This window comes from Helicoverpa zea, chromosome 18 (assembly GCF_022581195.2).
Source record: "Helicoverpa zea isolate HzStark_Cry1AcR chromosome 18, ilHelZeax1.1, whole genome shotgun sequence".
Classification (NCBI taxonomy): Eukaryota; Metazoa; Arthropoda; class Insecta; order Lepidoptera; family Noctuidae; genus Helicoverpa; species Helicoverpa zea.
In genome coordinates, this window is record NC_061469.1 from 4,817,583 (window position 1) to 4,845,508 (window position 27,926).

Here is a 27,926-nt window from a genome sequence, read left to right on the forward strand (position 1 = left end):
TATTTGAAATGTACCCCAATGAAATGGGTATCAAATGAAAGGTATGAGGGCGTGGGTTCGATTCCAGGTCAGGCAAGTACCAATGCAACTTTTCTAAGTTTGTATGTACTTTCTAATATATATCTTAGACATCAATGACTGTATTACGGATGACACGTTAAACTGTAGGTCTCGGCTATCATTGAACATCGTTGGCAGTCGTTACGGGTAGTCAGTAAGTCTGACGCATGTCTAACCAATGGGTATCGGGTTGCCCGGGTAACTGGGTTGAGGAGGTCAGATAGGCAGTCGCTTCTTGTAAAGCACTAGTACTCAGCTGAATCCGGTTAGACTGGAAGCCGACCCCAACATAGTTGGGAAAAGGCTCGGGAGATGATAATCCGACAATAAGGTACGTATTATATGTAGAGTATCCGCGACTGTAATTGCGTGTTGTTGTCGCAATGTGTAGTTTGGAAATGAAAGATTCTATTGGCGTTAGGTGTTTTTTACCTCAACGTTTCAAACTTATGTTGACTCCAGCAACGGAGGTGGGAAGATGGCAGTAAAACAATAAGTTGGAATGACTTTTCGTTAGTCTATTATTGAGCTAAGATTGCCCTAAGAAACTTATTACAATACGAATAATAGCCCTAAAACGAGGCAGTTAATATGTACTGTTGCCGAGTTCCCTCGACCTTCTCTCGTCTGCATCATCAGGTCAGCTCCAAATCTTCACTGACATACGCCTCAGTGTCAAGGTACAATTACAACTTTCGAAAGTTGCCCTCGATATCTCAGGGTTTCCATCATCCTCAAGGACCTGATGATTATGGAACTACTTAGGAGGTATACCCTATCAAACAAAACAATAATTTTGCAAATCGCTCCAGGCGTCTTCGAGTAAACGCTGAACAAACATAAAAAAGTCGGTTAAAAATCGGACTTGGATTGAAATGTAAAGAATTTATTGTGGCTCAAATCAATTTTGTTGAGGTTAATGCTTCAAAAACCTGAAACTTGACTGGTTGGACAGTCAACATGATAGATTAATTAGTTTATGTTAGACTGTAGCATATGTGAACTTATAATGTGAATTATTGAAGCTTAACTATTAAAATATAAAGTGATCATCTCTAAGTACCATGTCTGATGACTGTCAGTCTAACATAAAGCGATATTATTAAGAAAATAGAACTGACCTAAACAGGAGTAGGCGGCGATTACTTACAATCTATGTACTTATGTTTAAGTACTCACAAACATAAAAAAAAAAATACTTTGATAATTTTAAGAATTAACACAAATGATGATTATCATTGAGATTGCGTCCTGACAATTCAAAAAAAAAAACATTAAAATCTAATCATTTAAGAATTTACCATGTTCAACTTTTAATAAACACTTTTATAATTAAACCTAAAACATTTTATTTTGGCCATAATTTTAAGAACATACAATTAAATTGAATCCACAACTTTCTTCACTTATAATTAATCACAGTTTTTAATTCAATCATTTAAGACATACAGTAATTACATAAAAATCACAATGTTTTGCGGTGGGAACATTTGGCAGGAAAAGATAATACCCAACGCATCACATCCGAACAAAGAAAGTAGAATTGTCAGTCAATTTGTACTTCGAAACAGCTTTTTAGAAAGACACAGAACACTCCCTCTTTTGTGCATACAAACTTCATAGAAATGGTCCAGGGGCCTGATTCTGATGAAAAATTTAATCTCAAAAGCAGTTTTAACTTTATCGGGCAATTGGCTACTAATGTAAGATCAACCGTATCGTAGCTAAAAAAGGATAAAAAGGTTTATTTAAAAAAAAAGCAAAATTCCCAGGGCCCCAGGGGCTCGATTCTGCTAATTTTACTTAAGCGACATACGACTCATATCCGACTGAGATCCAATCACGACTCAATTACGATTGAAGCGTATGTGGCATTCCGCTATTTTTCTTTTTACCCACGACTGAACGGAGCTGGTATGTGCGTTTAGGGTGAGAGATGTGCGTTTGTGTGTTTGTGTGTGCGTATGTGCAAAGTAATATTCCCACCTATCTTCTAAACTAATGATCTGATTTTGATGCGGTTTTCGATAACGGGTTTGTGTTCGATGAGTTCATGTTCTTAGATAGGTGTCATGGCTGTAACTCACTAGGGGGCGCCACAATATTAGTGCGAAACAGTAAAGTAATCTTCCTACCTACCTTCTAAACAGTTTGTGTTCGATGAGTTCATAAATAAATGTGTTTATCCTTCTCTGTGATTCAATACCGTATAGACCAAATGACAGACCAATCGCAAACCTATGAGATGTTATTGGAATACGATTGGTTTTATATTAGTAGCAGAATGCCCGCTAAGGTTAAAATTGCTATTGCGATTCAATTTTGACATTATTAACTTAGCAGAATCTGGGCCCAGTTATACAAAAACAAGGAAACACGGAGGAAGGAAAGACAAGCGGAGATGCTATAAGGCAGGTAGGTCAGGCGCCCTTTGTAGGTCAAATAACATACGGTAGGCAAGACCAAACCGACCAGTTACTAGTTAGCTAACGAGGCATTTGGGTTCCTCGAGACATCTGTCAAGAAATGGTTCCAAAGAAGGCGTTAGAGGGCAAAGCCCGTAAGTAATGTTCCTCGTTCCCCGAACACCCGCATTTTGGTACGCTACTTAGGATATTTATTTTGATCTTATACTGAAATCGGTATCACTAGATAATACTACGATAGTGTTGAATCTATAACAACAAAATTGCTTGAAAGTGGAATGTCCGTCAGTTGCACAAAGCTTCATTAAATCTATTGCTGACACTTTTTACTTTGTTGACTAAGAAAGGGTCAGCAATAGATTTAATTCAAGTGAATGTGTGTCTTAGCTTTGCTCAATTACAATCAACTTAAAAAACTATCATAAAAAAAATAGAAACTAAAAAAAATGTACTATACAGTACTAAATTATGAGTCTAAACATTACAAGAAGAACAATTTGTCTTGTAAAGTCGGAGACGGCGTTTGGTGTATACTGTTGCCTACTAGGTACGCTAGTTTGTGAGCGTATTGGCAAGGAGCCGGGACTCGGACGGTGCCAGGCCAATTGTAGTACAGATGGCACATTTTATACGTGATTCTTTGGCACTGATCCGGTGTCATATCACTAGAGTCGTGGAGAACTACGTAGTGGGTAGGTGTTACTGTACCTTGGTTCACCTTCTGGGATACTATTAGGAAATCGTACCTGGAATAGAGACGATTAAAATTAGGTGGACGCAAAACAATAGAGACGTTTTAAATGAGGTGGACGCAAAAGAATAAAGGTGACAGAAATATCGAAAATATCGATAGATCGCACAGTTCAAATCCAAAAGTAAGTTGGTTGAATGAACGCCAAAATTCCGATAGTTATCTTTTTCATCAAGAGGATTAAGCAATTCTAAACTATTATAAACACAACATTAACCAAGTCATAAAATTTTCAAAAGCCCAACTAGTCAGATATCTGTAATTGAACAACTTTGACAGTTGTTACAGGTAGTTGGAAGCCAGTAAGTCTGACAACCAGTCTTACCAAGGTTTATTCGGTTGCCTGGGTAACTGGGTTGAGGAGGTCAGATAAACTACTCCTCCTTGGCTCCTAAAACACCATTACTTAACTGCACCCAGTTACACTGGTAGCCGACCCCAACATAATTGAAAAAGAAGCTCGGGAGTTTATGACGAATCGGATAACTTTACAAATTATTTAAGTCGGATAACATTACAAGTTATTTAGGAACTTACCAATCGCGTCTAGTTACGCCGTGATCCACAATAGTACCAGGATTCGGGTTTTCCAAGCCACTACCGCACTTCATAAATATTCTAGTGTTTATACGTTTCTGTACCACTATGTAAGTAAGCCGAGGTTTGTATTCACCCTCGAACAACGATAAACAAATCTCCATCTGTGGTATTTCGAATTTTTGGATCACTTTAAATTCACCGTCGCCTACACCATCCCTGAAATTACGAAACCATAAATTTTCCGACTGTTCACTCTGAAAGGTATAATTGAATTTTAGGAATTATTTTGAGCTTATCTTTCGTACCAAAAGTTAGTTTGTGAGTCGAAAGTCGAAAGTACTTATAATGAAAAAAAATGTATTAGTTTAGATTTAAAAAGTTTCATCTCAAAACTCATATCTATGTGAAAGCTTTATCCACATACCTGTATATAATGATTCTCTCAGGCAATTGCGAATTGACTTTGATGTAGTGCTTCAGAGAGTCGACAAAACATTCCTTGAGGCTGTCCACTACTTCCTGACCTTTAGACTGAAATACTACCCTTGAGTACCAGTGCGTCAACGCCTGGTTGTATGATGCTACGAAGGCTGGAAGTAAAAAAGCTATGTGTTCATAAATTTGGCAGAAGTTGAGCAGTAGGCCCCTTCAAGATTTCCTACTATACTCCATTTGAGTTTTATCAAAATTATAAGGCTTTTTACTCAAAGACATTGAACTAATGAAATACTACTAAAATAGTGGTTCAAGTTACTGTTATTATTGAATTTAGATTGATTTTTAGAGAATATTATACACATCGCCTCCAACAGGTATCTGTGGAGATCAAAGGGGGAGGCCTATGTTCATCAGTGGACGTCGTATGGCTGAGATGATGATGATGATGATAATGACAGATAAAGTTTTGAGTTTGATGCACTTACCGCAAACACTCTGCTTCTTTCTAGAAGCATCATGATGTGAATCGATGCCTATCACCATGGCGGACTTGAAAGGTATATTGATATTCCACAGCGTACCGCCAATCTTACAATTCATTTGTAAGAGAATCTTCTGAGTAATTGACCGTATTTTGTTCTGATTCATTAACGTACGAGCGTTTATTACCTGAAATTAAAAATATGGGAATTACCACTGAAACTATTACTTTCAGTTTTCATCTCGCTGTCTTAGGTCACGGACAATAGGAACGTCAGTTTTCTTAAACAATTTTAAAATTAAGAATTTAATTTTAAAACACGGCCAAGTGCGAGTCGGACTAGCGCACAGAGGGTTCCGTACCATTATTTATAAAACCGCACATACCTGTTGCCGTTATCAATATCGAGCAAAAATTAGCGAAAAAATCACGTTTGTAGTATGGGAGACCCCAAAATATTTATTTTATTCTAGTTTTCAGTATTTGTTGTTATAGCGGCAACAGAAATACATCACCTGTGAAAATTTCAACTCTCTATCACAGGAGCGAAAACAATAGGGTCCCGTTTTACCCCTTTGGTAAGGAACCCTAATAAAAAATTTTGCTACATGTCTGATGGGAAAAACTTTCTTATTTACCTATTAATTTCATAGTGCAATTTGGATAAAAAAAATTGGGAACACATGTTTATATAATAGGCATGATGACAGTAATCAAAAATCATTAAAATAATATATTTATTAAATTAAACTTGAAGCTTGGAATATAAAACGCGCATTGTTTTCTTTGTTAATAATGTGATTAATATGTATTTTTATAAAATAAAATTACGAAATAAGGCAATCCGCCATGATATCTTGAACACCAATCAGAGCTCGTGACGTCATTTCTCAAAACAACTCGCGCGAAAGCGCGCGAACGTCACATTTCGTTATTGTGAACTTCCACTGCGATCTTTGTTTTTAATTAATTAATTGTTTATAACACGAGTTATGGAGCCCGGATTTATCAAGGCAAACAGCGCTAATTTGCCTAGAATTGATATCATAATGCTGGGAAAGTTTTTGGCATCAAATAAAGATTTTTGTTCAGCTGAATTTAGAATGTTAAAACTTCCATGTAAGTATACTAGTTTAATTAAAAAAACAATGAGAGATGAAACCTAACCTCGAAATAGTTATTTACATTATAAACTATGCTAGAATCTAGAGAACTATGTAATAACTTACATCAAAGTGATCTTCACAAAAAAAAAGTTGTACCCTGGGCAATATTGCTTTTGAATCTCGCCTTGCAAGTTTAAGCCACTTGTTTCGTATTTTTTTATTGTGAGGAACGTACACAAATAACTTATCAGGAGTTGTTTTGGATGTGTTCTTACACTGGGGGACCCCACAACACCTATGCACTTTCGAATTCATATTTAATAACACAAAAAACTTAATTATTGCACGAGCGTTGTTTACTTGCGTCTTGTAATTTCAGTCGTGACGTCACAAGTGACGACATGACACTGACAAGCGTTTTCGCGCCGGATTCAAAGTGGACAGAGAAAAATGCAATTATTTGATAAAAAAACTTCGCATTTTCTTAAAATTAATAATTTTTCATATAAAATAGACGTATACCTACATCATACAAAGGAATTTAAAAATTTGTCATCATGCCTATTTACCCCCTTACGCGGACAAAATGTCTCTCAGACATGTCTATCATAACAGTATAGAAGCATAGATTTACCTGTGATGGAATAGGGTTATCTGCACAGCAAATCTTCTTAATAGCCCCATAGCGGTCATCCCTGGCCGATGGGCATATCGCCACCACAATCTGCAAGTCCGATGTGATGACTTTCTTCAGAGTTAGTACGTAAGAGTCTGTTCGGTCGTTTGGCAAGCGAATCATTTCTGGTTCAGCCACGTTGATGCCCATCGGACGGCACGAACGCTTCATGGTTTCTAAGAAATCCTGAAATGATTTACACATGTTGCTTTATTCTGTTCAGTTTTGCTGAAGCATAGAAAACAGAAATGTGCAGGAAAGCCAGCTTGTCAACAAGAGTTCTTCATAGGTTCAGGAATAATTTTTATTTTATGGTGTCTGTGAGAGAATGCATTTGAACATCTTTGCAGTCCTTTCAGGTAGTCAGAAGCCAGTGTGTCTGACAAAAAGTCTTACCTAGGGGTATTAGGTAGTCCGGGTAACTTAGTTGAGGAAGTCAGATAAGTAGTCGCTCCTTGTAAGAAACTAGTGCTTAGCGCACTTGGCGAGACTGAATCCGACCCCAACATGGTTTGGAAGAGACTAGCTAGATGAATGAGAGAATGCATTCATTTTTTGCACTCATTCTGAGCAGAATTGCATATTATTTGCAACAAAACTGTTTTGTAAACTTACCCTAGCCACTTGTTTGTCTCTGTCGGTATATAACACCACCCATTTGACAATATCAATTGCCTGAATGACATGGTTCCTTGTCACCTCAGCGTTCCACTCTGCATTAGGTTTGCCCGGCACTTTGACGTTGTTACCAAAGTATAACGTTTCCGGTTGCAATGTACGGGCTGTGAGGTTGATAGTTTCAGGTGCTATGCTAAGGCCCCAACCCGCTAGACGACTTCTTGCCGTTTCATTGTTCATTACTGCTTCTATATACTGTAAAATTTTGGGGAAGATCAGATTAGTATTTAATGGATTTATTTGGACTAGGTATGGTAATATTTTTATTGAAATCTCATAAATTTTATTTTAACCATATACATTTTTGCATCCAGATTTATAAAATTTCAAATTTTCGGAACTCTCAAGAAACCTTTCATTAAAACAGAAAATGACAAGATTTTCAAAACAGTCAAACTAAAAAAAAACATTACACTTGTTTACACATAAATATAGCCCTTCTTGGCAGATAAATCTCAAAGGCAAAGTCGAAAGGTTTTTATTTGATGTAGACCTATTAGAGGTGCTTAAGGTGCGTCAATAGCTAGGTGCACGGTTCGAAAGAGTGATCTTATGGTGAAGAACCGGCAAGAAACTCCATAGACACTCTTTTCAGAGACGAATCTTTTAAGTGTTTACAATATTTTAAAATTCTAACCTTTTTAAAGGCAGCATGACGTTGATTAGGCGTTATCTTAGTATGTGCGGCGACGTCTTTCATCAGTTTGAAGTTACTCCTCTGATCATCAGTGAGACCAGTCAATTGGCACAGCTCAGGTACCAAACAAATCATGAAGTCTATCTTTTTCTCAGAGCCCGACATGAGTTTTGAGTCCCTAGAGTATTGATAATAAAAAAATATATATATTTGTGTAAAATGAATCATTCATCATCATCATCCTCCGAGCCTTTTTCCCAAACTATGTTGGGGTCGGCTTCCAGTCTAAGTGGATTCAGCTGAGTACCAGTGCTTTACAAGAAGCGACTGCCTATCTGACCTCCTCAACCCAGTTACCCGGGCAACCCAATACCCCTAGGTTAGACTGGTGTCAGACTTACTGGCTTCTGACTACCCGTAACGACTGCCAAGGATGTTCAATGGCAACCGGGACCTACAGTTTAACGTGCCATCCGAAACACAGTCATTGGTGTCTAAGATATACTTAGAAAGTACATACAAACTTAGAAAAGTTGCATTGGTACGGTAGACCGCACATCAGTGGTATCTGTCATGCACCTTAACTCAATAGTAATAAGTACGATTTTCCTATAAAACTGTTACCACTGATCTGAAGTTGACTGTACTTGCCTGACCTGGAATCGAACCCGCGCCCTCATACTCGGGAGGTTGGTTCTTTGCCCACTAGGCCACCACGACTTTAAAGTGAATCATTATCATAAAAAATAAATTTTGTTTGTAATTTGGCTTTAGTTTGTAATGGCTAATAATTGTCGTGGTGGCCTAGTGGGTAAAGAACCAACCTCTCGAGTATTGGTATGTAGTTTCTAAGTGTATCTTAGACACCAATGGCTGATAAAAAGGTGAAGGAAAACATCTTAAGGAAACCTGGACTATAAAGTCTGAAATCACCAACCCGCATTGAGCAAGCGTGGTGATTAATGCTCAATGCTTCTCCGTGTGAGAGGAGGCCTGTGCCCTGAAGTGGGATGATTAAAAGGCTGTAACAGTTTGTAATGGATAAACTCAAAGACTAATTCACCATTAAAGCTACAGTATCTGTGAGTAACCTAGGCATTTTTTTTTCTTTGTTTTTAATCTGCTATCAGTCTACTTAGACTATGATCAGATGCGGGGAGATACAAAAATGGGTAATATAAAAAATACCTGGATATGAGCAGTGGCTGATCATAATCCTTTATTTCAATACCATAGTTATCTTTATAATAGTTAATGTAGGAGACCTGCACTTTTTTACCATTTTCTTCCTTCTCAAATGTCGATCTTGGTGACTTTGTGTCGTCAATACTGTCTACTCTGTGAAAGAAAAGTGAGCAGTATTAGATGTATAAGAAATGTTTTACAATAAAATATATACAACCGATCCTAAGTCTGATTTAAGTTTTGTTTTTTTCTATGTGTATGTATGGCTTGTGTCAATAAATAATTTTTCTTTCTTTCTTTCTTGATGTCCTCCTAGTCGATTATCGGCTACAGCGGCTGTTCTCAAGTAAGGAGATCAGCCAGCCCAGGACATATTATAGTGCACAAGCATTTGTGCAGACAAAGGTGCACGCACTATTCCTTCACTCTCTGCGCCCGATGGGACGGCAACCCGACACAAAGGGAGAGAGATCAGGCGCAGGACCGACATCTACTACCAACTTCCAGCTCCGGGCTGCTTAGTGAAAGTTTCTAAAACCCACAAAGCGATTTCAGCCCGACCCAAAAATGGAACCCGATCTCGTGTTCAGCAGCCGCGCTTGCGACAGATAGACCAACGAGGCAGTTACCCTAATCAAAATGACACATACTCCACAACATACCTGAACATTTTTTTATTATAAGTAGTCATAACGGAACAGCCAACTAGACGTTCCGCCATAGCTTTCTTCCAACCAGCTCCTTCGGCTTGAACCGTCTCTTTGATAAATGACAGCACTGACTGTGTTCGTAACACTTTGTGGGTGGAGTCCAGTGTCAACATCAATCCTCCTTGGTATTCGTCGACCGCTGTCACGTAACTAAAAAAAAAATACGTGTAGGTTATGGTGCTGTTGTGATCAATAGAACGGATTGGGCAAGTTTCATAAGAAAGTGATCGCAAATTGAGAAATTAACGAGATATGCGTTATTCAAAAGCGGGTCAATTATAATAAACGAAAAACATAATGCATTATAAACGACCTTCAGCTTTATGTAAGTAAATAGTAAACTGTTCAGAGGAATGACTTTAATATATATATCCACGGATAAAAGTGTGGAGTTAAAACTGAACGTCAATAGCCGGCTTTATAGCGATCACAAAAACCTAGGACAATAGTAACATTACAAGAAAACCTGTATAACCTATGGCCCTTTGGAAAAAACATAGGTCATCATCATTTACCTAGCCTTTTCCAACTATGCTGGGGGGTCAGCCTCCAGTCTATACACATGGAATTGAGTGCCAGTGTTTCACAAGAAGCGACTGTCTATCTGACCTCTTCAACCAAGTTAAGTTGGAAAAAAACCGGCCAAGTGCGAGTCGGACTCGCGCACGGAGGGTTCCGTACCATTATTTATAAAATGGACAAAAAAGTCACGTTTGTTGTATGAGAGCCCCCAAAATATTTATTTTATTCTAGTTTTCAGTATTTGTTGTTAAAGCAGCAACAGAAATACATCATCTGTGAAAATTTCAACTTTCTAACTATCAAGGTTCATGAGATACCTATAGCCTGGTGACAGACAGACAGACGGACGGACGGACGGACAGACAGAGGAGCGAAAACAATAGGGTCCCGTTTTACCCTTTGGGTACGGAACCCTAAAAACATAGTTGGCTAGTTAAGAACAGAAGTGATCCAAGTAACATTTTTGACAAAATGGAGCTAAGTCGATTTTTGGAACTTTTGATTATGAAGTGAGGTTGTGCAAAAGTAATCCAAGTGCTATTCAGTACTTTTTCAAACAAACTCTTTTATGTTACGCTTCTGTATTTCAACAAATATTGCTATTTTCTACAATTAAATCAATATTTTTATCAAAATTGCATTTACTAAAGAAAAACAGCTATGAAAGTTTGAGTTATGTTTATATCTATCAAATAACAAACATATTTTAAATCATGTGCTCAACATAATTATGATATTCATAAAAACGCATTTCTACGAATATCTCAACTTTTAAAAAATGCTACTTGGATTACTTCTGTTCTTACCTAGCCAGTTATTATTAAAAAGAACTTACCCAGGCCAAACTTCCAGTCTGTGCTGCGGGATGGGTATGCCAGCTTTCTCATTGAAATGATTGCGACCAATTCTCACTAGTTGCAAGTCCTTCATGATAGATTTGAATATAACATTGTACATATGAATCATTTCACTCAAACGTCGGGTTCTACGAAATATTATCTGCAAAGAAAAAACAGTTGTTAAAGTGCTTTAATAGGTAGCGGGAAATATTGGTACTACTACTTATAACTCAAGAATGGCTGAACCGCTTAAGCTGAAATTAGAGGAGAGGTTGCTTAGACCCAGGAGAAGGACAATAGATAGTTTTGTCTCTATCCTGCTGCGGGAGGCAATTACCTCGGGGCGCGAGGGAAACCCAGAGCGGGAGCTAGTATATTGTTATATTTTGCATTAAAAACTTTATCATATTACATTTCAATTGTAAGTTAACTGAAGTCATAAAAAACATTGAATTTGTCATTTAAATACACTTACAGTTATTTTCACTTTGCTGTTATCAAAGGGGTTTGTTGAGACCAAATTCAGAGCTTCTTCGGGCAGCTTATGAGGCACATACAGAGTGGTGCCGTCAAAAGATTTGTCTTTAAAATACTGACGGTGTTCTGAAATGGTACATTACAGGTTTATAAGAGGTGAACTGCAAGAAGGTCACATGCATCATATTGCCACAAAAACTTGTCCATTATTATCCTGTGCATACTTTTGGTGATATGCGTAGCTTAGTAATGCAGAAAAAAAAATATAAAACGTTTTGTCACAATGTTAAATTAATCTTACAGTCAAACAATCTGGTATAGCTCTTTTCCTGCTATAGTTCGGCCATTCAGAGAATGCGTTCCTGACACGTCGCGATTGAACTGACGACGTAACTACATTCATTGATTATTGATATAATAATGTTGTTTTAATGCTCCTCAATTGTTAAAACGGTAAACAACCAGCAAAAATATTTTTATCGTAACTGCAACGCCATTGCAAAGTTACGTCGTCAGTTCAATCGCGACGTGTCAGGAACGCATTCTCTGAATGGCCGAACTATAATAAATTAAACAATAGAATAGAATATTTTGATATGTTTCTTAATTTAGTCAGTAACATCATCTCCCAAGCGTTTTCCTATCTATAGTTGAGGTTGGCTTCCAGTCTGAACCAGATGTAGCTAAGTACCAGTGTTTCACAAGGTGTGACTGCCTATCTGACCTCCTGACTCCAGTACCCCTTGGTAAGACAGGTTGTCAGACTTCCAGGGATGTTGATTGACAGCTGGGACGTAATTTAGGACCAAGAATAATAGAGTGGGCGTCAGATAGGGCAGTCGCTCCTTGTAAAGCACAGGTACTCAGCTACATCCGGTTAGACTGGAAGCCGACCCCAATATATGTAGTTGGGAAAAAGGCTCGGAGGATGATGATGACGAATTGTAGAGTGCTCATATTTCACTATAAACTTACCACTAAGAAGTTTGAACCGCAAGTTCTTAAAGTCCTGCTCAGGGTCATACCGTACTTCGTATTCATACGCATTGTTCTCTTCGACATTCAAGTATATGAAGTTAGCAGTCACCTCTACAGGTGTGCCGCTCGTGCCAGTCCTTACTACCGGAGGCGCATCACTTACTTCTCTCTGAAAATGCATTTTTAAAGTAAATAATATGTATTGTGGAAGAGTGGAAATGCCCTATAGTTAAGAGGAGCAAAGGTCGACCAAGAAAGCGATGGGTAGATGACATCAAGAGTATAGCGGGAGATGAGTGGATACTAACTGCCAAGAACCGGGACCAGTGGACCAGTTGGAGGAGGCTTTTACCCTAGGCTCCCTAGAGGGACTACATAACAGTAACAAATACCTTATAAAAATGTGAAATGTCTATAAGTTGTATTGTTATGAAGACAAATAAAGCTTTATTGGTATAATATGTATTATTAAAGTATTAAAAATTAATATACCTAATATTCATTAAATAGTGGGGCAATACTGTTATCCCGTGCGAAGCCAGGGCGGGTTGTATATTATGCACTTACGAATGCTTTTTTCCTACGATCGTCACCAGGTGGCTTAGAGACAGACACGCTTGCTTCAGCCATCTTCTCTGTAACGTGCTCCACAGCCTTTGCAGCATCGCCGGCCGCTTTCGAAGCTTGCCTGCACATATTATTTGGATTTCATTTACTAACTTGTAACAACATTATTGTAAACACTGGCTATTGACGTTTCTTAAGAACCTGTAATAGGTCTATCCCTACTAATATTATAAATGCGAAAGTAACTCTGTCTGTCTGTTACGCTTTCACGTCTACACCACTGAACTGATTTTAATAAAATTTGGTACAGAGATAGAGTTGACCTTGAGAAAGATAAAAGAACATAGGATAGTTTTTATCCCGGACTTTTGAAGAATTCTCTTGGAAATGCGATATAACCGAACTCTACGCGGGCTAAGCTGCGGGCGGAAGCTAGTATTAAATAAAAACCTTTAACTTTGAAAAGCGTTTATTCTTAGTAGGTTGAAAATCATCACTTTTGTATTGCATGAGACAACCCCCAAAAACGCCCACACTCTACCACTTCTCATGTGTTATTACGGGAATAGTCTGTGTGTCTGTAATAATATGTCTGTGTTTTACAAAAAAATAAAATCTTTATTGAAACTCAGCATTGTGTGCTGCTATTAGAACCTAAAGCTTTATGTTTGAGAGTCTGTCTTTTCGATCATACATAGGAATTTGTATTAACCCTGAGTTCGAGATTTGATCTATCATATTGTATATATGACATGCTGCTTACACTAAAAGTGATTAAACAGAAATCTGGTGTGTATTGCAGCATTAATTTATATATTTTTTTAATATAAATAAACCAAGCTTCGAATTTACTTACAAAGATTGTAGCAGCTTCAATCCCCGACCGGCACTTTTAGGAAGCGACGGGCTAACATCACTGGCAGGTGAAAACACAGGCCCTATAAAGTTATAATATTCTTTATCAATCACAGCCAAAGTCAGGAAATAAAACGAAAGTTATAGATCTCGTCAAACTTTATGGAAGCTGGGAACAATAGAAATCAATAATTTTCAAACAATTCAATCAAATCATCTTTAGGTATCTCTGTTGCGGGTTGGTAAATGTGCTAAATTACTTGTGTGCCGATATTGACTTTGGCAAGAAAGATTTGATACAAAAAATTCATTAAATTATATTTTGTACAGTTTCCCATCGTCACCCCATTACTGATTACTGAAACCGCAACCAAAGTGACACATTCACACACTGATAAAACTGATGGAATCTGAACAGAATTACGGAAAATGTACATACATAATGTCAAAGTAAATTACTTAAAATTATTCTTTTAATTGATCATGGAACAGATAAGCTCATGAATTGTGGTGGACCATTATCTTCTAAACTGTTGTTATAATAATAGTGGCAAATATAAAAAGAAGAAAATCAGTGTTAGCTAAATAAGCTCATGCCACAAGCAAAAATATTTTGTAAAATTATCCTTATCACCAAAATCAAATCAAAAATCGTTTATTCAAACTTGGCTGCAAAACACTTTTTGAATGTCAGAAATTTACAAAAGACAACACCCACCCTTCACGTAATTTCTCTTCTGCATACAAAATGTCGCATTTTCCTTATACATAATCCATTACATAATATATAAAATGGAAAAGAAAAGTAAAATTAAAACAACAAACCTCCTGGTTTTTGCTGGGCCTTCGCAAGCAGCATGGCAGCTATCTTGCCCCTGCCACCGATGGAGGTAGCTCCCGACAACATTGAAGATGTCTATAGACATTATAATAAGGAATAAGAACATTTTTGGCCTTACTACAAAAACTTAAACGGCTGTTTTACACCTGTCTAAAAAAATTGTGGCTCCAAAATGAACCTTATGTCAACGTCATAATTTGACATTTTTTTAGACAAGGCTTAAACTGACGTTAAAAAGTTTTTGTGGTAAGACGGTATAAGTTTCTAAGCTTCAACAAATTGAGTAAATTACTTTTACACATAGAACAACTAAAAAGCATGTCATCATCTATATAATGACATAATTTTCTTTTCTTTTCAACTATGTTAGCATCTGCTTCCTGTCTAACTGGATACAGTTGAGTATAATCATTGGCAGGGATATTGAGCCCTGACCTTCACCTGCGCAGAAGCGATTTATTGGTTTATTGCCTTATGTGTACAGTGCGCAAAGCGATCCCTTCTCTTCCGCCGAGAGCTCAATATCCGTGCCTATAACTATACTAGTGTTTTACATGGAGCAACTGCCGGTCCATTGGTGAGCGAGTTTAACTTCAACTAAGAACCATTGTAACCAAAGTTAACATGATGAAACTTACACCAGAGACCAAGCTTTGAGGTTCCGCACTCGTAGCCACGCTAGGTGCGGTACTGGGCCCTGGGGTAGAATCAGGAGACGCCTCATCAGAAGACTCCATTGCTTGAGATTTCTTTAGGGCTTGGAGAAGGGCCAAGCCCCTCCCGCGTCCCCTCGATGGATCAGCCATATTCACACCTATAACAGACAAACGTGGAAATAAGTATCCATTCTGAAACTTATTACAAACATAGAAAAGTAAAATGTAAGTTGACTACAGCGATACAACATTTTGAATGTTGTGTAAATTCAGTAGATTCAAGCCTGATTTCACTGGTTACCAATAAAGTGAGTTAATTATCTGATAGTTAAACCCATGTGCCAATTAAAATCTGCTTACAATTTCTGCCAGATATTGCTATCTGAGACCTGTGAAAGCAGAAGTTATAGTACTGTCAGGTAAGTTCCTAATAGATTGACTACCGGTCTCGTTCAACTATTACTAACTACACAATGAAAATTACCAACCTACCATAAAATTTGAATTTCCCAAAAGCAGGGTTAGGGCGAACTGAAGCAAACTTAGGGCGCTTACAATTTATGCGTTTCTTGACGGACCGGCGCCGCACTGTTTGCGCGCAGTGCTTTTTGTATGAAAAAAGAGGATCGTCCGTACGCTGTACAAGACGTCAAGAAACGCATAAGTTGAAGGCGCGCTTATATTAAAGTTTTAAAAAGTTGGTGACGCGATGAAATTAACTCGATCAAACAAAAAGGTACACGCTCAAATTGTTGGAAAAAGTGGGTAGGTTTGCTTATAAGAAACCTAGTGAAGGTCAGTGCGTTGAAAAGTTAATTCGGGGCAAGACTGCCCCGAGAAATTTTACTTGAACAATAGGTAAGGAAGTTAAAAATTGGCAAGAAAACAGTCTACCTACTTTTGACAAAATGTAGTTTTGTACCTACTTATTATGAGTTTGAACTTCTTCAAAAGTAAAAATGAAGCAGTAAGCGTTATCGTTAAAAACCTCAACGAAAATGCTTGCTTGCAAAAACATAATATCAACATATCAAAAGTGATTGCTAAACATTTCTTGGCTTTACAAAATATGTATAGTATACTATGCCTAAACAATTTTACATAGAGAATTTCGTTAAAATAACCAAGATACAGAATTAATAGTCAAGCATAGTTATTTGATGAAATAGTAAAAAAGTAGTATAAAGTTTGTCATACCTTCAAGTTATATTATGTTTTAAATAAAACAATTAAACACAAAACAGGCAACAGGGGACTCACGCTTTTACGATTCTTTTTCTCCATAAATCTCCACAGACAAGAAAGAAGTAAGAATGAACGAGCTGAACTATAAATAACAGATAAGAAGAAATTACACGAACGAACAGAGTCAACAGTATAGACAATAGGAAGCAAAGACCGAACTATGTTAAACTTGCTTGAGTGCCATAGACATAATATAGTAAACAGGACTGCGCACTAAAACCCAGAACACGAGCCGAGTGAAACAGTTAGTACGGAGGCCGTCTGTCCCTTTCTAATAGGGTGACTATGAGATTAAGCTATGTGAGACAAATCCGAATTTGCTAAGATAATTAAACACAGATTGGTATTGAAGTTTTAACTTACGCAGTTTGCTACCTTAAGATACTAATACATGCTTCTAATAATTAGCGGAAATTAGCAGTATAAAAGCAGGAGGATTCGAAGTGAAGACTGATTTTTCTGTATTTTCGCTTCACATACAGACTGCTGAGCCATTTATGTCGCCTTTGTGGAACGATCTATTGCAAACACCATAGGATTCGCTTCAAGTAGAAACGCAACACTTTTTCACCATATTAATAGTTTAAATTGATTTAATGCAAAAAAATATATAAAAAAAATTAAATGCTGAATACGCGCCAAGAATATTCAGGGTTACCACTAGAAAATAAAAAAAAGCAAAATACACATTTATATTCTTTATGTTTTAAGAATAAATGCGATTGTTATTAATTTGTTGACTTACAATTGCTAAAATAAGTTAAAAAATATAAGAGATTCAAATGTTTTTTTGGGTAGATAAAACTGTTGGTCATATTTTTTTTTGTGCTGGCAAGGTGTAAGAAGAGACACGCGGCCTCCGTTATAACTATCCCTCTCGGCTCGGATTTGCCTCCCGAATTTAGTACCTTATTGCATAAGAATAGAGTAAGGTGAATGGCAGGCTTGTATGGGACTTTCGTACCGCTAATAAAATTTCGTGTTTTGGGATATTTTTTGTTTTAATTGGTGGTAATATGATATACAAGCCCTTTGTAAATTCTTAGATTTTTAGAACTTGGGAAGTAAAAGTTATAACCAGTTTTATTTTTTAAGGTTATGTACTACAGTGTACCCATGTAGGTTGTTTTACCTAGGTACATAAACATATTAAACATTGTTATGGTAATGAAATAAATGTTCTACTTTATTAAACATTGTTATGGTAATAAAATAAATGTTCTACCTAGCTTGTCTCTTAATCAACAGCAAATAACTGAACAGAGACTGAAAGATTTTCGTTACCTGTCAATAAAATAATTGTCAATACAATAAAAATATTGATGGTGAAAATAATTTATATCATTAAATTGTTAATTATTAAGATAGTATGCAATAATTATTCATTTTAAGGTATAATATGTAATTGGTTAATAATATTTACTGTTATTTCTATTTTTAAATAATTATTTATCATTTCGAGCCTCGAATTACTTGAATCTTTTAATTGGTATAATTAATTAAACCGGAGTTCTAAAAATACTACACTAACATGGAAATAAATGGCTTAGTAGCCTTAATAATTGGTACAAATTCTATAACTGAACAACAAAAAAAATATGCGGTACAAAATTATTTATATGATTTATTAAAATCTGCCGTTCGCCTTTCGTAAATATATATTTTTACAGTGCGCAATCTTGTTTAGTATATTGCATCTATGTTGAGTGCACACCGAGAAGTTTACTAATTTAGCTTTCACTGGAGATCCGCGTAAGCAATACCAAGACGAGGTGCTGGTCATTAAATCTGAAAGTTCTAAAAACTGTTTTGCAAAAAAAAGCCGGCACTTAAGAACTAGGTTTTAGTGACTGAAGTATGTTACTCTCTAGACCTGTGTGGTGTGTGTGTAGATGATCTCATTGTTTTAAGCTGTATCATCACTAGTATAAAGTCGCTTTTTCTGTCTCTATATCACTTTGTCCCTTCTTTGAAAGCTCAAATCTTCAAAACTACGCAACCGATTTCATGCATTTTTATCAGATAGTGTGTTTCAAGAAGAAGGTTTTTGTGTACATGCATAATAATATTAGTAAAGAAACTAATAATATCAGCTATAATATGACTCTGTTATCCAAGTGAAGCGAGGGCGGGCCACTAGTATATTTACATAAGATTAGTTATAGGTGTTTGTTTATGGAAATAAATGTAATGCGATAGAATAGGACACACGCATCCGAATTCAGTTTGCCCATTGAATAAAAGTGAGTGTGTACCTAAGCTCTTTGCTGTTAACAATACGTTAGTGATAGACTCCACTATGCTGCGTATCATTTTTTAGCAGCTTAATATTATACATATTGTGTGTAAGGGTGTGTGTTAGCCAATATGTGGTTGAAAGCATTTTACCTTATATTACACAAAAACATTGGAAGTGGTGAAGCGCGCGCGTTCTTGGGGCATGAAATTTTGACCTTCAAAAAGTGCTGTTTTTTCCAAATACCCTTAATATATACTTTTTAATTTTGTCAATACGAAACACATATACGGGGTAAAAAGTGACCACATTTCTTTGTTGTTTAGAACTTGAAGTCCAAAAGAAACCACCGAAATAAAGTTCTTGGGCCACGAGCCTGCCTGTCAATCTGAATGTCAAATTGTCAAGTGTCAACTCAAAAAGTTCCTTTCATTCAATCAATCTTGCTTGTTTTTCTTACTACTTCTTTTTGCGAGGAAGTAAATATTTTATATTGCGTAAAAGGGTTACATTTTCGATAAAGAATACAAAAATATACCAAAGATGCTGAGAAATATATTTCGGTTTCATGGAACAGTTAATAAATGTAGCAGGTTTTGCGCGGCAACTCTGCTCAGGTACCAAAACAGTCCTCTTTTACCAGTTTTCAACAGCAAGGGTTTCTTTAGATGTAGAGGGAAAATAGATAGTATTTCTTATTGTTTTAGTATAAACCGTTTAGCGATAGCTGCTGACTTTATACAGTGTTATCTGAAACTAGTCTAGCAGATGATAAATAATGAATGTATTATAACTTTGAATTCATTGTTAATTTTTGTATACTACTGTTAAGTTCATTGAAGCTCTAGTTTCTTTACATGAAACCAATCATGTCCCTAGTTTACTAGCACAAAATATCTTTTTTACAGCCAGCAAAGCATGAGGAATTACAGTGGCCTGTCACAGATTGTAAAAAGGAATGGTAACAAGAAGGTTCCTATCCTTAACTCATGTGTCTGCCGAACTATGTTCATTCAGACACAGGATACACCTAATCCAAACAGCTTGAAGTTTCTACCGGGTGTAAAAGTATTGGAGTCCGGACAAACTATGGATTTTCCTAACATTGGAGCTGCGCAGTGCAGTCCTTTAGGTAGGTATATATTTAGAAATATAGAATGTAATGGCTGCTTCACACCAACCTTTGTACATTATGAATCTATCATTGTTTATAAGGAAACATGCCTTATTACCCACTCATCACCAGAGTTATAAGGATAACCAGTTGATAAACTTTGTCAGCTAAATACTTGGACTTTGACTAGATACTGGAACTGTACCATGTGACATTATAGTTAGTGTGTAGCAAAGGGTGTGCAAGGCTTTTGGCTTTTATGAAAAATTTTCTAAGTCCCAAAAGCCTTGCACACCCTTTGCTACACTCCAACCGACATTTATTGTTGGAATACCAATACTCTTAAGGTAGAATTCCGTGGATCGCGGCTGTCGCAGCCGCGGGCGGCCGACGACAGTCGTCGGCCGCGCGCGACAATAGTCAACCTATGAAAATGTATGGCACTGCTGCCGAGGCCCGCGACAGTCGCGGGCGGCCGACGAATTTCGTAAGCCGCGCGCGGCATTGTCTTGAAATTAGTCGATTTTGTTCGTATTGGGAGAATGAATTAAAAAAAAAACCATTATTAAGTAATTTTCATCATTTCAGCAAAAATGATTTTCCGCATTGATGGTGTAAAATCAGTTTTCTTTGGACCTGAGTTTGTGACAGTTACTAAACAAGATGACGATGTTGACTGGAGAATTCTCAAACCTGATATATTTGCAACCATCATGGACTTCTTTGCTAGCGGTTTACCAGTTATTATTGATGCTAAACCTTCGGGCGATACACGTAAGACTTTTTAACAAGCAATAATAAGGCCTTAATACATGTGCAGTATAAAAAGAATTGTTATTGGGCTTATGAAATGTAGCATTAGTATGATGGCCAAGACTTGAGCATAAAATTGTATTAGGTTTTACAGTTAATGCGTGTTAAAACAGTATAATTCCTTTTATCTCTATTCAATTAATTACTTTACTCAGCAGTTGAACCTAAAAGATTTTTACAACTCTTTTACTTGCAACTTCTTCGTAACACAGGGGCATGGCCACATAGAATACCCATAAAACCTCATATTAATTTTTCAGAAATAAACGAAGATGATGATGAAATAGTCCAAATGATAAAGGAGCTCCTAGACACTCGCATCAGGCCTACAGTTCAGGAAGATGGCGGTGACGTGCTGTTTGTAGATTTCAAGGATGGCATACTGAGGCTTAAGATGCAGGGCTCTTGTTCTTCATGTCCTAGTTCCATTGTGACCTTGAAGAATGGGGTAAGTGTTTTAAAAATAGTGAATAGGATTTTGACCTAAAAAAAAGTTATTAGCTATGCACTTGCAGAGACTATTTTAAACATTTGATGTGACCATTCAGTTTTTCATATATGCATAATTGTGGTGTTTTTATACGTAAGTGGTGTGAAACTTGATTTCCTGCATTGTAACAGTTTTCAAATATAAATATTAGAGAGTATTAATATGAAAATAATGCCAAAAATGCAAAATTTACCTGTTTAAAAATTAGACAATTTTAACAACTGCTGTCATACTTACGTTTTTTTTATACAGAAAAACTTTTAAGTAGAACTTAAAGTTGAGAAAAATTTGAGTAATTTGGGGTTTATTGTTGTATTTTCTCTATTTAAGGTTCAAAACATGATGCAATTCTACATCCCAGAAGTAGTAGCCGTGGAACAAATTGACGACGAAGGCGATAAACTTAGCGAAAAAGTGTTTAAAGAATTTGAACAACTGAAAACTAAAGAAAAGGCAGAACCCTCAACTTAAATGAAATTGCTTGTAATCTGTAAGTAGAAATGTGATATGTGTATATTTATATAAACAGTCCTGTTTTGTTTTATTATTTCTATAGAAATAAATTCTATGTAGAATTCTTTGCGATTTTTATTTTTTTAGTTAATGAGTCAAATTAGTTAATTTTACTAGAAAGAGGGTTTTAAAATGTAAGACTAGTAGGCTTAGTTAGACTAGTAGACCAGAAAGTCATACATTGTATAATTGTATCTAAAAATCAGCCTTACTTATAAACGTGAATTAAATATAAGTAATACTTAAGGGCTGTTTAAGAAAATTCTTACTTATAAACGTTGCTTAAGCATGTCTTAACTAACATTTAATCACTACTTAAGACTTTAAGTAGTGATTAGTTAAAATGTTGCTTAGAAGGTGATTAGAGATTTTATAAGTAAGGGGGATATTGTATTTGTATATTCTCATACATACTTATTGATTCCATGTCAAAATGATAAGTGGGTAATTATTAAAAAGTAATAATTATATTCCATTGCACTTTTATTATTCAAAGGTAAAACTTTTTTTTATTATATCTGAGTATCTTAGGCTGCTTTCCAACGAATTGGCGAATCCATATAGCATTATGTTTTCTTTAATTTACCTAGAAAATAGAGATCTACCATTTAATTACATATTTTTTTGTTGGAAAACTGTCTGTATGTCTAAGCTGTAAAAGTATAAATTATACAAATAAGTAGCCTATTTAAAATTTATATTAGTAGGTGCCTTAAAAATAACAATTATTAGGTACTAAATGAATTTTACAATTACGATTATTTTCAAACCAATAATATCGAAACATTCCAAAATCGATTATTTTCTAGTTTTATTTTTTAAATAAATGAAGTTCCTATAAAACTATACAATGGCAGTGTTCTACTTTATAACTGAAAATTAAATTTATTTTTTATATAAATCTATTCTTCTATGGGTACAGTCAAAGTCAAAAGATCAAAAATGATTATTATAATTGTCGAATAAGAATTTACAAACGCAAGTAATAAACTTTTTGATTATTTCATTTAATATTAAAATATAAACACTGATGAAGTCATAGAAAACATATTAATTTACTTCTCATTTTGACTGTACCAACCAAGTAAAAAATACAAGATTAGGGACATAAATAGGTTACAAAGTGTCTAACATTTTGTCCAAAAATTGATTAATTCGACTCGAGTCATTCTTTTCTATAAAAAATACCTAAATACTAAAAATATAGTAAATCAAACACAATAGGTACAAATACTTTGCCTGCATTAGGCCTCAAAATTACCTATACTCTAAAAAGTAAGCCTTAAATTCCGCCAGAAGAAACATTTATTTTTATGAATACATATTTATAATTTTACAATAAAAAAACTTTGAATTAAAGAAGCTTTGTATTGGGTTAATTTAACCCAAATAATAAATGACATATTGAAATAATAATTAGGATTTTTGTCGGTAACGAAGTAAGCCGCATTCACCAATCAAATTTCAGACATTTTCGCCTTACATTTAAGTTTTATTATACAAATTATATTGATATTATTAAATGACATCGGCATACCTACATTTAACAGGAATTTATGTAAAACATACTTACATAGCAACTGTACTTTTTATCTTTACTTAGTAGCTATTTTAATTTCAGCATCGGCGTTTTTGTGTGACTGACACGAATTTCAGAAACTATATTCTCAAATAGCCTAAGAATCGCAAATTACAAAATTTCCCTATCTTATTAATCTATTGATTTACTTACAAGAGGTAGAAAATTTACTTTACTTGTACTTTTGTGATTAGTACGCAATACAACAGATAAGTACTTCGATTGCTTATTGAAATCCACAGTTAGCGTCCTTATTTTAATTCATATAATATTTACAGTTTCTTTTGAACATAATGTGGAAAAATTGCCTTATATCGGCGTGTGAAAAAAAATTCTTTTCCTCACATTCGTTTCAGTCACATAACAAAAAGGCTGTAAACATCCTAAGCGTCACTACACAATACAATGAAGTGCATCAAGGATTGCACCTACACACACAACACGATGGGAATAAGAACCAGTCCATGAATATGCCTGCGCAGTCGTCATTAGGATCGTAGGCCAGCAGTCGATGCCATTTGTACTTCTGCTCACAGCCGCAATCTCGCGTACATCTTGCTGTCGTTGTTTTACTGAAATGAACAGAAAGTTTTGATTAAAAATCTAATTTATTTAAGGAACTAGCCGTTTTGCCGCGGTTTCACCCGCGTTTCGTGGGAACTACTGCCCGTACCGGGATAAAATGCCTGTGTTACTCGCAGATAATGTAGCTTTATAATGGCGAATTTTTTAAAAAAGGTCCAGTAGTTTTCGATTTCATCCATAACAAACAAACAAACAAAAATACAAATTATAATTTTAAGTAGGTAGGTATGTAGATTAAGGATCAAATAGTAATTGTAGCGGATATAGAATTTTCGGACATAATTTTGCAATTCTTCGCGACTGTACTGCAATAGGAAGTAAATGTTGTAGATACGGACGAGAGCAAACTATTTAATTGTCAAACTTATAAATATGTGCTCAAAAACACGTAGGCATGCACCAAGGACAACTCATAAATAATACAACACATAAATAATACAACTCGAACACTGATGGAAAAGTACCCTTTTCCTTAAGTTCTTTCGTAACTTCAAAAACGAGGTTACAAGGTGATAATCAGATTACGTAAAGCGAATGTAGTTGAATGCAAGTTACCTGCATGTCTCCTGATGTATCGCCTGCTCAAAATGCATCGTGTTCACGATGGCTCGAAGCTTTCTCGCCGAGTTGAGTGCCCAATATGGCGTCATTATCTCTGTCTTGCTTTCGCATGCGTCTACTCTGAAATTGTGAAATTACAAATCAGTTTTCCGGGTTGATGGCAGACACATTGGTATGGTAGGTATGTGTGACTTTCAAAAATTCGTCGGTTGTTTTTTTTCCGAAATGTAGCTAAGGAAACTAACCGTAGTTTCCTTAACAACCTGTATCTTTAATTTAGTTTTTACCTTAATTTTGTTGTAAGCAAATATTCCAACATGGGTTCAAACCAACAAAACAGTTGGTGATGATGATACTTGTATTTAACGCTTGGCTACTTCCCAAAGAATAAAGGGAGTTAGGTACAATTGCCAATTCTTTAAATATTACTTTATAAAAATTAATGGTGTAAAAAATCCTTCGAACTCGGAAGAGGACGATGTCCTGGACAGAGCGAAGTGGAAGAAGAAAATTCGGAAAGCGGACCTCACAAGTTACAAGACGGGATAAACACTAAGAAGAAGAATAAGTGTGAAGAAAATTAAAATAATATACTTCACTCACCTGCCAGTATTATTGACCGCCTGAGCATCAGGCAGCTTAGTATTCGAAGCTTGTCGAACGTGTCTGAAGTACGAATCCCCGGTAGCATCATGCATGTCTGGTACCCCCGGCGCTCTCCGCACTCTGTTCCCAGCGGGGGTTGTGAACGAACCGTACATTCGTTTTATTAACGCCTTGTTTTCGTCTATGAAGTTCTCGATTTTATCTCTGTAATTTTTAATGAAAGGTTTTATTCAGGATTCGATTGTCGTCAAAGTGAGTGTTCCTTGCCATTAGGTAAATCATTTGTTTTCGAACTTTATAAATAGGTTTTGCTGAGTAGGACTTTGATATCCCTGGGTTTTCAATAGCCTTATATTTTCTTAATCGTCCTCGTGATTATATAGTGGTTAGATTGGTCACGTCGAGGAAAGATGCTATTAGGAAGGATTAAGGATTGTTTGTGCAAACTAAGCCATCGATTGCATTTACGCCATGCTAAATCTTGTGTGAAGCTAATAGTAGGTCCACACCATACGGACTTTAAACTTGTGCAAATATCTGTACGAACTTAAAATCTGAGTAAATATCTGAAGTCTGAGATATTATGACAAGATGTTTGTGCACTCTTGGCTCAGAATTGACTTTTTATTATACAGTCTATTCTATGCACCGATTTGTTGCGCAGACGAAATTTTATAAAAGTTTGTGGAGTAGGTAACGTCTCACCATCATTCTAAAAGCCATTTGTTCTACCCATACAAAAAATCTCAGTTCATTGCTCTAACCATAGACCATACTCACAATGGATAGGTGTTGCCAGCCGTGGGACAATACAACTGGAAGTTACGCTTCACGCATGGCACCCCTCTTATGATCTGACCTTGCAGCTCGTAGCCCAATGCTAAAGATAGCGCTGTCCACAGTATCTGGAAATAGTGATTAAAGTAATTAAATGCTTGCGTTAATTGACTTGTTCTAACTACTACGTAGATTTATTTATGTTTTTTTTTCTTCTAAGGATTAATATAAGTCTGATTACGTTCCACGCGTAACATAGATTTTAATAAATAAATTGGATTGCTATTTAGTCTTAAATATCATTGGATCCATATTAGCCAAAGAACCGATAACCGTTGGGGTAAACGAGTTCTAGAGTGGAGACCACGCCTCGGCAAACGTAGTGTAGGACGTCCTCAGGCACGGTGGAGTGATGACATGCGCAAGACGGCTGGCAGGAGCTGGATGCGAGAAGCCGAAAATCGATCTCAGTGGCGTGCACTTGGAGAGGCCTATGTCCAGCAGTGGACTGCGATAGGCTGATGATGATGATCATTGGATCACAAGGGAACATTTTAAGAGAAGCTTATCGATAATTATATTTTAGACTGTCAGGAAAAGTGCAATAATAATATAATGTATACCAATTTAAAAAATAGGTACCGATTCCTAAGTTGTAAAATAGTTATATACCTAATGCCACTATTTAGATCTAGGTTGGGTGAAACCCGTTAGGTATACCTATATGTTTTAGTATTAGGCAGGTGCTCTAGTCTTTAATTTATAAGAAATTAATTACAAACGAGGCGGATCTGAAAACCCATGTCCGGTTAGACCAGGAACAGAGTAAGCTGCGCAGTGACAGCCTGACGTAATAAAAACAAAAACTTTACTAAAATAATGATACTTATAACTAAGTAGTACGTAATTGTACTGCTATCAGCTGTTTCGATCTAACTGGGGTTTTTGAATGAACCTGAATTTAGTGCAATTATTTTTCGGTAGCGATTTTAATGTGAGGTTTTTTTCTATAGACTGAATTTGTATCTCACACTGAAAGCAAACTACTGAACCGATACGCCAAAACTACTGAACTAATTTAAATGGAATTTGGCACAAGGGTAGTCCAGAGCCTGAGAAAGGGCATAGGCACCTGGTACTCCCGTTCTGGTTCCCGTTGCGGGAAGTGGTTCTCCCAGGATATGGTTGGAACCGCGGGGAAAAGCCTGTAGTTGGGAAAGCAAATATAAAATGGCACCAAAGAAACTACTCACGTGCGTAAATCAACCACATTAAATACTGCCTGCACAACAACTATGTGAACTAATAAAACTCATTTCTAATACAGCGTCATTAATATCACAAACAAGGTGTGCACAGGAACTAATAATACAAGCAATAATTTATCTTCCCACTTAAAACAAATAAAAATCCACTCACGCTCAAGTAGAACAAATCCATGTCCGGTACAGTACCTACTGCTATTTTTAATTAATACGTCCTGCTACCACGGAGTGTACTAATTAACTGAACGGATTCCAAATAAAAAAACAATAAACAGAAAAAATCACGTTTAACTCAAGTCGACCTTTACACACTGGATTATGTTCTCAAGATACGTCCGGCGATACACAATACAAAAAAAAACAAAATTTTCCGTCGCATTTTTCGTTTATACAGAAATATAAACCTTACGGCCTTACAGAGTGTAAAAAATAAATTTTAATTTTGCAATCCCTTATTGTTATTCTAGTTTATGCATAAAATGTGACTGACATAAAACATTCATTGAGATTCAAAATAGCCAGCGACACAGCACGTACCCGTTCAGAATATTGAATTTCTCGTGCATGAATATTTACTTTATCATATTTAAATGAAAAAAAATAATCGGTATACCTATGCATATTTATTGCAGTGATTTACAGAGAACTTAAATTGCGCAATATAAATGGGAAACTGGATCACGTGATTAATTTAGCGAGCGCTCGTTGTTTAGCAATTC

The 27,926-nt window shown here is 36.1% G+C and overlaps 3 protein-coding genes across 4 annotated transcripts in view; 1 reads left to right on the plus strand and 2 right to left on the minus strand.

Moving 5' to 3' along the window:
* Positions 1–2,837: 2,837 nt before the first annotated feature.
* Positions 2,838–16,754, minus strand: LOC124638854 (piwi-like protein Ago3). 2 transcript variants are annotated; one of them, XM_047175977.1, is made up of 17 exons: positions 16,684–16,754; positions 15,406–15,581; positions 14,752–14,842; positions 13,928–14,009; positions 13,072–13,192; positions 12,502–12,673; positions 11,525–11,652; positions 11,046–11,209; positions 9,641–9,838; positions 8,982–9,131; positions 7,794–7,971; positions 7,094–7,351; positions 6,437–6,664; positions 4,701–4,884; positions 4,202–4,367; positions 3,775–3,993; positions 2,838–3,232 (listed from the first exon to the last, which is right to left on the minus strand). In XM_047175977.1, the coding sequence occupies exons 2-17, from the start codon at positions 15,571–15,573 to the stop codon at positions 2,968–2,970; spliced, it is 2,772 nt and encodes a 923-aa protein (XP_047031933.1). In that variant the 5' UTR covers positions 15,574–15,581; positions 16,684–16,754; the 3' UTR covers positions 2,838–2,967. The 2 variants fall into 2 exon arrangements, with proteins under 2 accessions (XP_047031933.1, XP_047031932.1); XM_047175976.1 differs by having other exon boundaries at positions 16,621–16,715.
* Positions 16,755–19,330: 2,576 nt separating this feature from the next.
* LOC124638920 (NFU1 iron-sulfur cluster scaffold homolog, mitochondrial-like) lies at positions 19,331–21,899 on the plus strand. The gene is made up of 5 exons (XM_047176074.1): positions 19,331–19,521; positions 19,813–20,036; positions 20,607–20,792; positions 21,092–21,279; positions 21,652–21,899. The coding sequence occupies exons 1-5, from the start codon at positions 19,448–19,450 to the stop codon at positions 21,790–21,792; spliced, it is 813 nt and encodes a 270-aa protein (XP_047032030.1). The 5' UTR covers positions 19,331–19,447; the 3' UTR covers positions 21,793–21,899.
* A 400-nt stretch (positions 21,900–22,299) lies between these two features.
* LOC124638919 (protein spaetzle 3) overlaps positions 22,300–27,926 on the minus strand; it is a 40,312-nt gene continuing 34,685 nt past the window's right edge. Inside the window, exons 4-7 of the mRNA XM_047176073.1 lie at positions 25,946–26,070; positions 25,163–25,369; positions 24,554–24,679; positions 22,300–23,985 (exon numbers count right to left, since the gene is read on the minus strand). Of these exons, the coding sequence (XP_047032029.1) occupies positions 23,829–23,985; positions 24,554–24,679; positions 25,163–25,369; positions 25,946–26,070 (615 nt within the window). The 3' untranslated portion in view covers positions 22,300–23,828. The remainder of the gene's footprint in view (positions 23,986–24,553; positions 24,680–25,162; positions 25,370–25,945; positions 26,071–27,926) is intronic.